Source organism: Salvelinus namaycush, chromosome 27, assembly GCF_016432855.1.
Source record: "Salvelinus namaycush isolate Seneca chromosome 27, SaNama_1.0, whole genome shotgun sequence".
In the NCBI taxonomy this organism is placed as follows: Eukaryota; Metazoa; Chordata; class Actinopteri; order Salmoniformes; family Salmonidae; genus Salvelinus; species Salvelinus namaycush.
In genome coordinates, this window is record NC_052333.1 from 29,649,580 (window position 1) to 29,664,844 (window position 15,265).

General features: G+C 43.0%; 1 protein-coding gene across 2 annotated transcripts in view; it reads right to left on the reverse strand.

Moving 5' to 3' along the window:
- LOC120022130 (ectonucleotide pyrophosphatase/phosphodiesterase family member 2-like) overlaps positions 1 to 15,265 on the reverse strand; it is a 30,625-nt gene that overhangs the window by 13,740 nt on the left and 1,620 nt on the right. The window contains exons 2-23 of one of the 2 annotated variants that reach the window (XM_038965976.1): positions 15,127 to 15,232; positions 14,526 to 14,681; positions 13,866 to 13,991; positions 13,178 to 13,238; positions 12,817 to 12,914; positions 12,180 to 12,259; positions 11,844 to 11,963; positions 11,554 to 11,609; positions 10,955 to 11,020; positions 10,685 to 10,757; positions 10,229 to 10,337; positions 9,746 to 9,871; positions 9,571 to 9,602; positions 9,308 to 9,435; positions 7,633 to 7,717; positions 7,443 to 7,530; positions 7,116 to 7,285; positions 5,372 to 5,417; positions 3,835 to 3,974; positions 3,024 to 3,165; positions 2,729 to 2,806; positions 1,860 to 1,992 (exon numbers count right to left, since the gene is read on the reverse strand). In XM_038965976.1, coding sequence (XP_038821904.1) covers positions 1,860 to 1,992; positions 2,729 to 2,806; positions 3,024 to 3,165; positions 3,835 to 3,974; positions 5,372 to 5,417; positions 7,116 to 7,285; positions 7,443 to 7,530; positions 7,633 to 7,717; positions 9,308 to 9,435; positions 9,571 to 9,602; positions 9,746 to 9,871; positions 10,229 to 10,337; positions 10,685 to 10,757; positions 10,955 to 11,020; positions 11,554 to 11,609; positions 11,844 to 11,963; positions 12,180 to 12,259; positions 12,817 to 12,914; positions 13,178 to 13,238; positions 13,866 to 13,991; positions 14,526 to 14,681; positions 15,127 to 15,232 — 2,219 coding nt within the window. Of the gene's footprint in view, positions 1 to 1,859; positions 1,993 to 2,728; positions 2,807 to 3,023; positions 3,166 to 3,834; positions 3,975 to 5,371; positions 5,418 to 7,115; positions 7,286 to 7,442; positions 7,531 to 7,632; positions 7,718 to 9,307; positions 9,436 to 9,570; positions 9,603 to 9,745; positions 9,872 to 10,228; positions 10,338 to 10,684; positions 10,758 to 10,954; positions 11,021 to 11,553; positions 11,610 to 11,843; positions 11,964 to 12,179; positions 12,260 to 12,816; positions 12,915 to 13,177; positions 13,242 to 13,865; positions 13,992 to 14,525; positions 14,682 to 15,126; positions 15,233 to 15,265 lie in introns of both variants that reach the window. The other variant, XM_038965975.1, reaches the window with a different exon arrangement.

The following is a 15,265-nucleotide window of genomic DNA, read 5'->3' on the forward strand; positions in this document are numbered from 1 at the left end:
AGATGAGTTTGGATTGGTCTGCATGTAGCATGCTTCTGTCTATAACATGAGCTGCTCAGTATGTGTTGATAGTCCTTTCCACAGTGTGGTTTTTGAAAGATATAACATCGAGAACTACAAACGTTTTGCTACTTTTCTCAACAACATTGATGCACTGAATTTAGCAGGCGCTATTGATAGATCAGTTGGAAAAGGGAAGGGCTACTTTCTGCACACGCCACGGTCAGTGTGAACCGGAGTGACTTGACACAACGCTGGCCAAACAAGATGTAGCTACAAACAAAAACATAGTTAAATGGTTCCAGTCTGCTGTGAAGCGTTCATCCAACTATACGGGTAAGAGTCTAGCTGCATTTTCAGATATTCTAAGTTTAAAATTGTCAGAAAGTCATTTTCCTTGCAAGTTAAAGTGTACTGTTCTCTAGCTAGCGAACGTTATCTTGCTGGTTCGCTAGCCAACGTTACGTGTATGATCTGTGTAGTAATATTATTCTAATCAGAAATCCATTTGCATTGCTAGTTATAGCCTATTGTTAGCTTTAGCTACCTGCAGATTTATACTACAGCTATGACAATGTTTGTATTGGTAGTAGTACGAATTGGGATTATGCCGATTCATTGTTTGGCTAGCTAGCTAGCACCATTTCTAAACAAAAGGCTCCACTTCGCCAGATGATTACATGATCCATCAAGTTAGCCAGGTGTGTCTGGGGGTGATTAAGGCCATATATTGTATTTAATCAACATGTGTACATGTCTAGACAATAGTGACCCATCCACTTAGCTAGATGTGGCTGGGGGGTGGTTATAGCATTTCCTTCACATGACCCATCAATTTAGACAAGTGTGTCGGGTGAGCATCGTCTAATAATTATACAATATTTATAAATCATTTTTATCTGGACACTTTCTGTTTTTGATCTTGCAAATGTGCAAGTAACCATTTCACTGTACCACCTTCTGTATCCTGTGCATGTGACAAATAAACTTTTGATTTGATTTGATATAGTGTGTGTTTACCATTGAAGAACAACATGACCTGCACCAAAGTCAGATTGGGATATAGGCAAAGGAATAGATAAAGTGTGATTTTACCTGGAGTTTCTTTATTATAGGCTACTACTTTTACCACTTTAATCTTGAAATCTTTGGTTGTTTACTAAACTACTCACTTAGTTTAGCACATGGCCACACATGTGAATCCTTAAAGAGATGGGTGGGGCTAAGGCTTAAGAGGGTGTGAACGATGCTGAATGGGTGTAGACAAAGAAGAGCTCTCCAGTAGGTGTACCAAAACTTTCAAGTGCCATTTTCTCAAAAGTGGGGTTACAAGTTTATCAAGTTTCAAAGCAGACATACTTTCCCATTGTTCCTCAACTGCGGCAGGTAGCCTAACCGAAAGGTTGCTGGATCGAATCACTGAGCTGACAAGGTAAAAATATGTTGTTCTGCCCCTGAACAAGGCAGTTAACCCACTGTTCCCTGGTAGGCCGTCATTGTAAATAAGAATTTGTTCTTAACTGACTTGCCTAGTAAATAAAGGTTAAATAAAAAAACTGCAGTGTACGATATACCATTTTCTAGCTCGGAGTCTCTACTTTTATCCAATGTAACACCATTACAAATTTTCATCTTCCCCCATCACTACCTGTCACCCTTATAGCTCGCACACATCGCACCAAATGTGGATATAGCGGTCATCTGCCGATCGTTCAGCATGCTGTGTTTTAGGGACTACCCGCCCGCTGTAGATGTAAAATCGGTGTAAAATCGGTAACGCACTCGGGGTTCGCAAATGACTTTCAAAGGTGCTAAGTACTCTCGGCCAGCAAACGCTGTTGTTATGTCTGAGTCCTTACTCTTTGATTTTCACAGTGGTGTCGCGGTGGCCATCGTAGTTGTTGTCAAAGATGGGACCGGTGACCACATTTATGCCGTTATTCTCCTCTGCATAGCGCTTGAGAAGAGTCCCCTGGAGGTAGCTCCATACTTCTGCAGAGTTGAAGGGAAAAGAGAAGGGAATAAGACAATCAACAATTAGAGAACCAAATCAAATGTTTTGCAACATTATGTGTAGGTCATGAACTGAAATGAATGCTTATAGCCAACCTTGAAAAATGCTCTCTATACTGCATTTGCGTATAGCATTTTGTGAATACATGTTATTAATGTGTTATTGCGCCATTTGAATCATGACAGGGCACCTTCTAAGCATTTCAAAAGCCAAAGGCTGCTGGTCTGATCTTGATGCTAATTCTTTCACGAGGAAGTAAAAGTCATGCCCCACACTAAAAGTCCCCAGACAAGGGAACTGACCTTCACATCCTTTTCTAGTCTTTCACCACACCAGGCTTCACTGGCCTAGACTGAGGCTCTCTTTGTATGTGTGTGTGTGTGTGTGTGTGTGTGGGGGGGGGTCAGCCTGTCCATTCTCCCCCAGACCTGAGGTCATCCGACTAGCCTCCCGCCTCACTCCTCCCCCCACACATTAGAATGGGCAGTCCAAGCAAAGACGCAGAACAAGAGTCCAGAGGCCCACATGTACTATATATGATGTGATTGGTAACCGTAAAAGCTTTGGAAGGAAGCATCTACCAGAGAAAAACAGAAAGTGAGCAACAAGGATCTCCTTTGAGAACCTTACAGCATAACAACAACCTTCTTAACAAAACGCAGTGACAGATTTATTACAATTGATATAAGTAGATATAAATAAATTAATACTCACTTTTGAACGCAGGGTACATGGGAACAGTGTTCGTGATCAGTGATGCATCATATTTTGATTCAGAAGACATGGCCAGCTCTAGCATAGAAAATACAAATATATACTTTCATTTACCTCCCATTTAAGCCTGGAACAAAAGCCTGCACACCATGTAGCGCCACAAGACCAGGGTCGTCTTCATTAAGCACAAAACTGATTGAAAAAGGAGGTACTATCTAACTCCAATAAGAAATGCTTGTTTTGCTTCAGTGTGCCTTAATGAACATGACCAAGAGTGGGCAAGTGTGCAACCCACCTGGTGGATAGAGGAAGCCATAGGAGCCATCGGTGTCCTGGCTGTAGGTGGTGCAGGCCTGGCTGTGTTCTAGAGCGACCCGCATGTCTGCTCTCACACACTCAATCACTGGCTCAGGCTCAGGGAGGGGCATGACTTTTTCCTGGAAGGGAATATGTTGTCATTTGTAACACATAGTGAAATCCCATCGCCAAATGAGAGAGAACCGGTACACAAACAGCCAGTGTTAAAAAACAGCCAATACAGTGTTGCTGTATGTGATTGGGGCCACATCATTAGTTGGTATTTGTGTGCTGTATCGTGTCTGCGTCTGTATAGGGTTCTGTTAGGTTAGTGTTACGCAAGTACCTATCCAGATTCTCTCCCCCCAATAAAACAAAACCAGGCTCATTTTAATACAAAATGCAATTAACCAGTTGAGTCAAAGACCAAAATAACATTTACGATCTCCCAACGGGAGTACTAATTGTTTTCACACATGCTACTCCTTGTAACCACTCAAGTAAACAGAGACATTTCAAAAGAGCTTTGGAAAGATATGACCTAATGCTTCCCAAATGGTGGCTCTGGACCGACTGGTACGTCATAGCCAGTCCCTGTGACTATGATCTTTTTTGTGTGTCTATTCTGTGGGTAAGAAGACAACTAGAAAAGCCTTATGTGGGTCACAATTCAAAAACCGTTCGGCAACCACTGATCAACGACTCAACATGACCCAGGTCTGAGGACAAGCTCTCAAATCATATGGATCGACTCATTAAATTACTACTACTACTTCCATTTGTTGTGTTCCATGTGATGAATAGCCTACTTGTTTGGGCACTGTGAATGATGTCCATAGGGGCATGGAGAGCTCCTGGCTGTATCCACTGATGAAGTCACTGTGGAGGAGGAGGCTATAAGTCGTTTGGAAAAGAACCGCTGGTCGACCGAAGGGGAGGTGTGTGGCGTCTGTGAAAATACCAGTTAATCAAGCAAGTAGGGCAGTAGTTAACCTGGGCTCAAAATCAGTCATTTTGTTTTTGAAATCTGCATCAGGCTATGTGACTATATAGTATTTCATATTGTCTAAATATTGCAAACTGGATAGTTTTTTTATTTTTAGCTTTCGACTTACCTGAGTTTCATCCAAAGTTCTAAGTTCGTTAGCTGGTTCAATAGAAGGTCCAGAATCCCCTGGCTAGTGTTTTTGGGGGATGTAGCAATGCTAGTGGAAACTAATTGTATCAGTTAGGGCATTAGTATTAGGATTAGCATAAGTTAGTGTATTCAAAAGCATGGGGATAAGGCGTTGGAGTTGACTGGAGTAACTCAGGAGTGTGTACAATGTGTAACGCTCTGCACTACGGGCTCTCGACTAATCACATTCACATTGTCATGGTGCAACCGAGTTGAGTTGGTAAAGCTCACTCTTCAGCTTGAAATACCACCCCCCGTGCCATTGAATTGCTTTTCGGTGGCTCAGCTGGCTAAGGTGTTTCAAGAGGGCGGTCACGTGTATTTGCGAGACAAAATGCGCAAGATCAATCCCTTTCAGTAGTGGACTTGTTAGCTAGGAAGCAAAGCTGTTAAGCAAGTAGCATGCCGCCTGTTACAGGGGCGCCGTGCCCTGGATCTGCAGTGCGTTCATTTCAAAGGCTGGAGTGGCTGTGGACAGAGGGGCGAGTGTGACCGAGGTGAGTTGGCAAAGTTCACTCAGCTTGAAATACCACCACCAGCAGCATGGAATTGCTTGCATTATGGTGGTGCAGCTGGCTATGGTGAATCGAGAGTTTTCGGGATACAGAGGACACAAGATCAATCCCAGTAGCAGACGTGTGAGCGAGGAAGCAAAGCTGCTAAGCCACACATACCACAGGTTACACGTCAGATGGTTGCTAAGCTCCTAGTCACTCAGTAAGTGGGAAAGTCGGGGTATGAGTTTAAAAAGAGTTCAAAAGAGTTCACCCAAATTACAAAATTACAGTTTCCCTGTGAGCAGTATATGGACAAGGTAAGACAGCAAACAATGCTTTTGTTTTGTTTACCTGGTCATTAGTGTTTAAAAACACTGATCAATATCACCGATATTAGCATTTTGGGCGTTTCATGTCATACCTTGTCACGAGAGACTAGGCCAGTTGTAATACTTTTGAATGCACCGCTAACTGATAAAATCTTTCACATTTTCAAAAACTGTTAGCCTGGAGATTCTGGAAGTTGGTAAATAACCAGCAAACAAACGTTTAAATTATTTGGATTACTCCATAGCACCCTAGGTAAGTGGAAAATAAGCACACACACAAAAAAAGGGAACTATCACTTTAAATAAACTGTAACCGAACACACTCTAAAAGATTGACACTTACCATCTACGGCTGGGCTGAATCTCTGATTGTTCTCCTCTACTTTGTTCTGTAACAGAGGAACAGAGATCTTAGTCCCAGTCAAAAGCATGATTTTCCTGTGTGTTATATACACTGAACAAAAATGAAAACGCAACCTGCAACAATTTCAAAGATTTTACTGAGTTGCAGTTCATATAAGGAAATCAGTAAATTGAAATAAATTCATGAAATCTGTGGATTTCACATGACTGGGAATACAGATATGCATCTATTGGTCAAAGATATCTTTAAAAAAAAGGTAGGGGCATGGATTAGAAAACCACCATTTGCTTCGTGCAGCGCAACACATCTTTCGCATAGAGTGGATCAGGCTGTTGAATGTGGCCTGTGGAACGTTGTCCCACTCCTGTTCAATGGCTGTGTGAAGTTGCTGGATATTGGTGGGAACTGGAAAATGCTGCCGTACACGTTGATCCAGAGCATCCCAAACATGCTCAATGGATGACATGTCCGGTGAGTATGGAAGAACTGGGACATGTTCACCTTCCAGGAATTGTGTACAGATCCTTGCAACATGAGGCTGCGCATTATCATACTGAAACATGAGGTGATGGCGGCAGATGAATGGCACGACAATGGGCCTCAGGGTCTCATCATGGTATCTCTGTGCATTCAAACGATAAAATGCAATTGTGTTCATTGTCCGTAGCTTATTCCTGCCCATACCTTAACCCCACTGCCACCATGGGGCACTCTGTTCACAACGCTCGCCCACACAACGCCACCTACCCGGTACAGTTGAAACCGGGATTCATCCGTGTAGAGCACACTTATCCAGCGTGCCAGTGGCCATCGAAGGAGAGCATTTGATGCAGATGAGCTTGCCTGAGACGTTTTCTAACAGTTTGTGCAGACATTTTTCAGTTGTGCAAACCCACAGTTTCATCAGCCCTCCAGGTGGCTGGTCTCAGATGATCCCTTAGGTGAAGAAACTGGATGTGGAGGCCCTGGGCTGGCGTGGTTACAAGTGGTCTGTGGTTGTGAGGCCTTTTGGACGTACTGCCAAATTCTCTAAAACGACTTTGGTGTCACGTATACTCCCCCTCTGGCCTCTAGGTCACCAGACTGCTGATTATTAGGCACACCTGTCACCACCATCACACGCACCAGTGCTTATTGACACTCACCTGGACTTCATCACCTCCTTGATTACCTGCCCTAGTTATGTCACTCCTTCCCCAGGCGTTATTGTTTCTGTGTCTGTTTCATGTCGGTGCGCTGTTCATGTTTCTTGTTTTGTTCATGTTCGTTTATTTATTGAATAACAGATTCCCTACAAGGAACAGCAGATAGTCCCCCCTAAAAAAATCCAAAGGAAGTTTGTTCTGAAGTGTCTGTCCTAAATTTACATTTAGCAGACGCTCTTATCCAGAGCAACTTACAGCAGCAATTAGGGTTAAGTGCACATTGACAGATTTTTCACCTAGTCAGCTCAGGGGTTTGAACCAGCAACCTTGTAGCTACTGTTCCAATGCTCTTAACTGCTAGGCTACCTGCCACCAAAGAGAAAGTTCAGAAAACATTTGCTTTATTTTATTTATTTTTTTACATGTATTTAACCCCTTATTTTTGACACTAAACAGTCTCCATATATACTTGCATTCATCGGACATCAACCTTATGGGGTTTAAAATGGAATGGACCCCGACCCTGTTACTCAATAAAACTCTTTGAGTTGGTTCCCACTCATGACCTCCCCACTGACCTCATTGTCACAGCTACATCCCAGGTCGTAGGTTGTGGCAGAGGATGTGTCAGAGCTGGTGGGAGCGGTCACTTCCTCTGGCATGGTGGGTGTGAAAGGAGGGGATTTCAGCATGTCATTCAGACTGCCATGGGTTCCATTGTTAGGGGCAGGGGTCAAGCCCAGGAGGTCTGAGAAAGAAGGGCATATGAGATTGATTTAGTATGGAACAAAGTTTCCACAGAAACTTTCAATTTCCTAGTTATGAAACATTTATTGTAAATATCTGTTTCAGAGTAAGGGGGTGGTGCCAACAAATAAGCTCTTAAGTACAGAAAGAAATCGTACCGCACATGACATTGTACAACTCAATACTTTCAAATTCTGCCACTTTTGTCTGGAACATAAAGCTTGGTCCGTAGCCCAAAAAGATTGTCTATACAGGGAACAAACATTGAAAACAATGTAAACACAAGCAGCTAACAATATGATATCTGGAAAATGTTACGATTATAGAATTTTTATTTAAGTGGTTTACCCGCATACTGGTGATCTTATTGTCAAATCCGTGGTCACCAAAGAAACCACATCTCCCAGGATGCCTCCTGTTTTCAGGCACTTTCCTGCATCACATAGAATATACAAAATAAAAAGCATTAGACAAATGCCAATTTGTCCCCAAATTCCACTTTTTAACTTAATCTAAACTCAGCAAAAAAAGAAATGTTCCTTTTTCAGGACCCTGTCTTTCAAAGATAATTCGTAAAAATCCGAATAACTTCACAGATCTTCATTGTAAAGGGTTGAAACACTGTTTCCCATGCTTGTTCAATGAACCATAAATAATTAATGAACATGCACTTGTGGAACCGTCGTTAAGACACTAACAGCTTACAGATGGTAGGCAATTAAGTCACAGTTATAAAAACTTAGGACACTAAAGAGGCCTTTCTACTGACTCTGAAAAACACCAAAAGAAAAATGCCCAGGGTCATTGCTCATCTGCGTGAACGTGCCTTAGGCATGCTGCAAGGAGGCATGAGGACTGCAGATGTGACCAGGGCAAAAAATTGCAATGTCCGTACTGTGAGACGCCGAAGACAGCGCTGCAGAGAGACAGGACGGACAGCTGATCGTCCTCGCAGTGGCAGACCACGTGTAACAACATCTGCACAGGATCGGTACATCCGAACATCACACTTGCGGGACAGGTACAGGATGGCAACAACAACTGCCCGAGTTACACCAGGAACGCACAATCCCTCCATCAGTGCTCAGACTGTCCGCAATAGGCTGAGAGAGGCTTGACTGAGGGCTTGTAGGCCAGTTGTAAGGCAGGTCCTCACCAGACATCACCGGCAACAACGTCGCCTATGGGCACAAACCCACCATCGCTGGACCAGACAGGACTGGCAAAAAGTGCTCTTCACTGACGAGTCGCGGTTTTGCCTCACCAGGGGTGATGGTCTGATTTGCGTTTATCGTCGAAGGAATGATCGTTACACTCTGGAGCGGGATTAATTTGGAGGTGGAGGGTCCGTCATGGTCTGGGGCGGTGTGTCAAAGCATCATCGGACTGAGCTTGTTGTCATTGCAGGCAATCTCAACGCTGTGCGTTAAAGGGAAGACATCCTCCTCCCTCATGTGGTACCCTTCCTGCAGGCTCATCCTGACATGACCCTCCAGCATGAAAATGCCACCAGTCATACTGCTCATTCGGTGCGTGATTTGTCAGTTTTCTGCCATGGCCAGCGAAGAGCACGGATCTCAATCCCATTGAGCACGTCTGGGACCTGTTGGATCAGAGGGTGAGGGCTAGGGCCATTCCCCCCAGAAATGTCCGGGAACTTGCAGGTGCCTTGGTGGAAGAGTGGGGTAACATCTCACAGCAAAAACGGGCAAATCTGGTGCAGTCCATGAGGAGGAAGATGCACTGCAGTACTTGTTGCAGCTGGTGGCCACACCAGATACTGACTGTTACTTTTGATATTGACCCCCCCTTTGTTCAGGGACACATAATCAATTTCTGTTAGTCACATGTCTGTGGAACTTATTCAGGTTATGTCTCAGTTGTGGAATCTTGTTATGTTCATAGAAATATTTACACATGTTAAGTTTGCTGAAAATCAACGCAGTTGACAGTGAGAGGACGTTTCTTTTTTTGCTGAGTTTAGTTGAGTTGATAGTACTAGTAGTGTAGAAAAATACAATACTTGGCAATGTGCCACTTTCTCTCCATGAGTAAGTGGACAGCCTCAATTCTGCGGTTGTTGGCGTAGTGAAGCCGTTTCGGGAGGTGTTGTTTCAAGTAAGGCTTAAAGTGCTGGGTTGGCATTTTACACTGTAAAACAAGGTCATTACATGGACTCCGTGATCGCTCATGTAGATGACTTATAGTAAGTTATACACAGCCAGCAAAATAACTAACAAAAACATAATAATTGTTTTGTTTCATAAATGTTTCATGTGTACTTACTGTAAGATTTGCCACAACTACTTTTGGGTCGTCTGAAAAATTGTAAACATAAAAAAGTAAAACAGCTATATAGGAAAATATATACTAGAAAGAAAGAAAGAAAGATGTGTGAACACATTGCAGTTCACACATCTATCCAGCTATGTCCATTCTCTTACAGTACTGTGTAACTCACAGGTGGTTGACTTGGGATCCCGGGCCCGGATTCTCCCAAGAGATCCAGGGATCAGATTGATCTCGTCCACGTTCACAGGATAGGTACTGAGGAACTCAGTCCTTTCACAGTGGGCCTCCTCCATTCCTAGGGGCAGAAAGGGACAAGTTATTTTGATTAAATTTTTTTGATTTAACCTTTATTAACTAGGTAAGTCAGTTAAGAACAAATTCTTATTTACAATGACAGCCTTACGCATAAGCCAAGGTTAGTAAACATTTCCCATGGAACAAAAGTCGACATGGGACTTCATAATAACTTAATTTAATGGTTCTAAAATGTTTTTCTGGTTGCAGACATCAAATAACAAGATTACAACAAGGTAAATATGTATTTTTTCACATTGTTATCAAGACATCAGGGAAATATGTTTTTGTGTTATTAGGTCAGTTAACCAGAGTAGACATAGGCTCGTTGTGGTTCTTGTGGTCCGTTGTTCCATACCATGGTCTCCAACGACGATGATGTTAACACAGCGGTGTAGGTTCATCTGTTTCAGGCCGTTCATCAGCTGACCAATGACATTATCAATCTCCCTCAGGGGGTTGTCCAACTATAACACACAAAACACACAAAGGTTACTACAGTAAGTCATACCTCAACAACAATCTCTGGAATTTGTCATTTGTGGTTCATGACAACATTTTACCTGTATTTACAGTATTAATGTGTAAAAATGCGTAAATATCACCAAAGTTAGAGACCGCAACATGGTTTAGCTCTTTATCCCCTTAAGATGAGTTACTCTTACGTGAACCCCTCCCCTCACAACACCCACCCCGCCCCATAGCAACCATCAACTATCTCTGGCCTAATCTCATCCACCAGCCGGCTCTCTCTCTGTCGAACCAATTCGGGACTGCGGACAAGGTTATGTCTGGCCCAATCAAAGGAGCTCACCTCGTTGCTGAAGGGTCCCAGTCTGTGTCCGAACGTGTCGGGCTGCTCTGAGTGGACAGCGTACACATAGGGCCTAGAAATATCACACAGACACACAGCTCAACCTCTGACCTATTCAGTACAGTACAGCAGCTTGATTCTCTATCTATTAACGCTTTTATAAGGCTGAGTAGCTTAGTCCATCTCTGAGTCTTTTGGGGAAATTGGTGGAAGTGAGGTTGGCGCAGATTGATGTTCATATTTAATGAGCCTTGGGGATGAATATCTAACCTCTCATCGTCAGGAAGACTAAGCCAACGCAGGATGGTCAGGATTCTCCTCTCCAGTGGAATCACCCTGCAACGACACAGACATGTCAGTCAAGTATACTTGCAAGTATCTCATGACTTAGTTCTAGAATAACTACACATTATGAGGGTACATTATTTTGCAAAAAGAAATATCAACAAAAGTGTTTGCCTGGCAGTCTAACATGTGTTTATGCTAATGAGTGAAACTCGCTAGCAAAACAAACTGGGCTCTAGGCTACCATGCTTTGGAAGCTCAATGGCCAATGTGTCTGATTGTGTGGGGGGGCATTGTTTGTATGGATGTGCCGCAGGAAGGACCAGCCCCCTCGTCATTGTTAGTTCATAGATATGCAAATGATTTGCATTATTTCAGTAAAATCACAACTTATTTGTATTTATATTGACCCTTATTATCATCTTTATATTAAGTTTCACCACTCAGTATTAATGTTTTATAAATAATTAATGGTCATGGTTTTTTAATCAACTGATCAATTATTTGTTGTGTCATTTTGCTCTAACAGGCCACCGTAGTTGACGGTCAAAATAGTCATTGACAAAGAGACCGAGTTAACTCACCACGGCCAGAAGAAGGTTCCTGCCTTCACCCCTTGCTTCTCTGCAGTGATCCAGATCTACAGACATACAGGGAAACAGGTCATGTTCCAAGCACAGATATAAAACATGAGGCATACAGTATGCAAAAAACCCATTCACGTATTATCTTATCCATTCCTAACAACTTGATGCTGCGCCAAGTTACTATCTTACATTAGAAATGTCATTGTGATTCTGCAAACCTTTAGTGTATTTCCCTAAGTTTAAAAACGGTGTAAGTGTGAAGAATTGGACAGTATCTATACACTCACAGGTTGGCCACCCCACCAGCGGTGGTTCAGTTTCTCCCTCCCCCTCAGGCTGAAGTTGGCGTCAAACACGGGGTCGTGCATTGAGTTGCCCACTATTCCATGAGACTCGGGATATAGCCCCTTGAAAACATCACAACTCATAGATTTACCAGCGAAACATAATTGACGAAGATCTGTATAAAAGCTGTTACAATGTTATTATAATGTTGCTACATGTTGTTACAATGTATATGATTTGGAAATTGGAAACCATCTAATTGAAAACATATTTTATTTCAAGTTTCAATAAAACAGTGGTATATTCATATGGACATGCATCGGAATAAGTAACCATACCGTGGCAAGAGTATACAAATTGGGGAAAGTTTTGGAGGGGTACACTGGTCTCATGTAGGGTGCATGAGTGCCACATGTTCCTATATGGAAAGAAATTAACAAATGATCAATATATTATCAGTAGCCTAGAATCTTTCATCACACTGCATGAAATCTAAAGTGAAAGCACCTCACTTCCACTCATCCATTACGGTCTAAAGTCTAATAGAGTAGAGTAGAGTAGAGTAGAGTAGAGGAGAGGAGAGGAGAGGAGAGGAGAGGAGAGGAGAGGAGAGGAGAGGAGAGGAGAGGAGAGGAGAGGAGAGGAGAGGAGAGGAGAGGAGAGGAGAGGAGAGGAGAGGAGAGGAGAGGAGAGGAGAGGAGGACATTGTTTTATTCCTAGAGACCCTTATGCCTTCTAGGGAGTTTTTCCGAGCCACTGTGCTTCTGCCTCTGCATTGCTTGCTCTTTGGGGGTTTTTAGGCTGGGTTTCTGTAAGGCACTCTGTGACAACTGCTGATGTAAAAAAGGAATTTATAAAATACATTTGATTGATATGTAACTAAGTCGCTTGGGTTCCTGACTTTGTCTGCCTTCAACAACAGTATAGCTACACTATGGCCTATCTAGTGTCAGGATGTGAGTGGGAGTGACTTACTCAGTTTCTCCATGTTGGGGATCACCGCTTTGCCCTTCTTCATGTAGGAGTCCCGGAACCCATCCACCGACAGCATGATCAGAGGAGGGCGGATAAAACTGGGAATAAGGACCAAATACTCAAAAGCTGTCATGGAAAATTAGCTGTTGATGGGATGTCACTTGTTTAGTTTACACAAATGATATGGGAACCAAATGGCCTTGTAGTGTTAGGTCAAAAGGTGCCCACTGGGCTACTGGTTCCAGTCCAAGTTGGAGGTGACTGCTCAGCTGCTGCCCCTTTCCCCCAGACCATAAAGCCACTGTCACTGTTTCTGAGGATAAAATCATGAACGTTTATTGAGTTTTTGATTCAAACTTACCCTGCAGGACATTCAGGGCCTGTGATCTCCTCACACTCATCGTCCACCCATTTAGTGTCTCCTGCTAATAGGAGAATTTGAAAAGTTAAAGTCTAGCGCAAGTCTGCAAAAGTCTGTTGCCGGTGCATTGGAATTTGATTCAAAAGAAGAATTGTTGCAAAGTTGCAAAGTTGCACTTCTTAATTTTGAAAGTATTTGGATGATCAAAGCTTGTCAGAGTGTGAGAAGAATAGAAAACATGTATGCAATGTAGACCCCTCAAACTCAACTCTGGACCTCGAAGCCAGTTTCACTGCGTCTTTTTCACTGTTGCCCTTTAATCAGGGACTGATTTAGACCTGGGACACCAGGTGGGTGCAATTAATTATTAGGTTGAACAGAAAACCAGCAGACTCCGGACCACAAGTGTAAGAGTTGAATACCCCTGATGTAGAATGTGAAAGTTACTATGTATATAAGAGACTCACAACTTTTTATAGGTTCATTGTAGTGTAAACAACAAAAGTGAAACTAATGCACTTCTGCTGTCCAAAGGTAAAATGCACAACAAACCCAAAGCCCACATTCTACTTTTCCTTCTAACCGACTGCCTTCTCATTTGGTTCCCTTGGGTGTCCAATACGGAATGAACTGACCTAAATTCACTTTCTTCAAAAGCCTTTCATACATCCCTAGTTTGAGTGTGTACCTTTGCAGAGGGCTTTGTAGTTGGTACAGCAGTCTCCTTTCACCAGACAGTCTTCTGAGCAGTGGCAAGCGTGGTCATCGTTTCTCGTCTCCCCACAGCGATCTTCACTGCACTCAAAGCCACCCGCTGCACCAGGGAAGGGACATAAGAGTCTGTATTCAGCATCAACAACTAGCTACTACAAAACCATAGTCATGACTCATGCACACACACACAAAATCAGAAAGCAAATTCAATATCAGCCATTGCTTAATTTGGTGTACATTATTTTTAACAGTAGTGGAAGGTTATACTCTGTGCATACTGGGGAATATAAACTGGGTGGTTCGAGCCCTGAATGCTGATTGGCTGAAAGCTGTGGTATACCACAGGTATGGCAAAACATTTATTTTTTACTGCTCTAATTACATTGGTAACCAGTTTATATTAGCAATAAGGCACCTCGGGGGTTTGTGGTATTTTGCCAATATACGTATCACGGCTAAGGGCTGAATCCAGGCACTCTGCATTGCGTCGTGCTTTAAAACAGCACTAGGCTGTGGTATATTAGCCATATACCACAGCCCTTGGGCCTTGGGCCTTATTCCTTCATTACACAATCGCACCAGAGTAAGATATACAGTACAAGAAAACAGTTCAAAGACAAGCTGGTATACAAACCTGTTTTTAAACAGTGCTCGTCGAAATCTGAGCAGCAGCTGTAGTAGGTTTTGCACAAGTTGTCACATCTGCAACCTGGCGGTAAAGCTTCCTCCAATTCAAAACATCTGCCCTTACATGATCCTGCTGAGCTAACCCACAGGGAGTCTGAGAGAGCTGGGACAATCGAACACAATTAGCATCAACGCTAACGAGACACACCAACAAGTGATTGACACAACGTCCGTGGATGTGTCCTTAATATGGACACCATACTCACTAGCAAAGGCTTCAGCGTACTGAAAATGTAGCCTGGTAAACACAGTTTGTGTGCTACACATAATAGGCTATGGCATCATGACAACACAAATGATCAAGGCTAAAGGCAACCAGGCTGCAGAAAATGTAACGTCAATCTTAAATATTGGGTTACTACTGTAAGTCTATTAGCCTACTGTTCCAGAAGAAAGGTACAGTGGTGATGCCAACGAACAATTTCCATCCTTGAACGGACAAAACAGTTCTATTACTCTCTATTTTATTATACTGTAATAAAACCATTATTAGTCAACTGTGTCAGAGCAGGAAAGGCCAAATGTCAACGCATCGATCCATGTCTCACTTTTGGTTTGTGGCGGAGATCCCGCATCTTCTCCAGGTCGACTTGCTTGAAAGACATATGCCACACTAACACTGGATCCCGTAAGGACTGCGAAGAGAACAACTGCCTGAGAATAAGAGATAGACGTCATCCTAAAGTT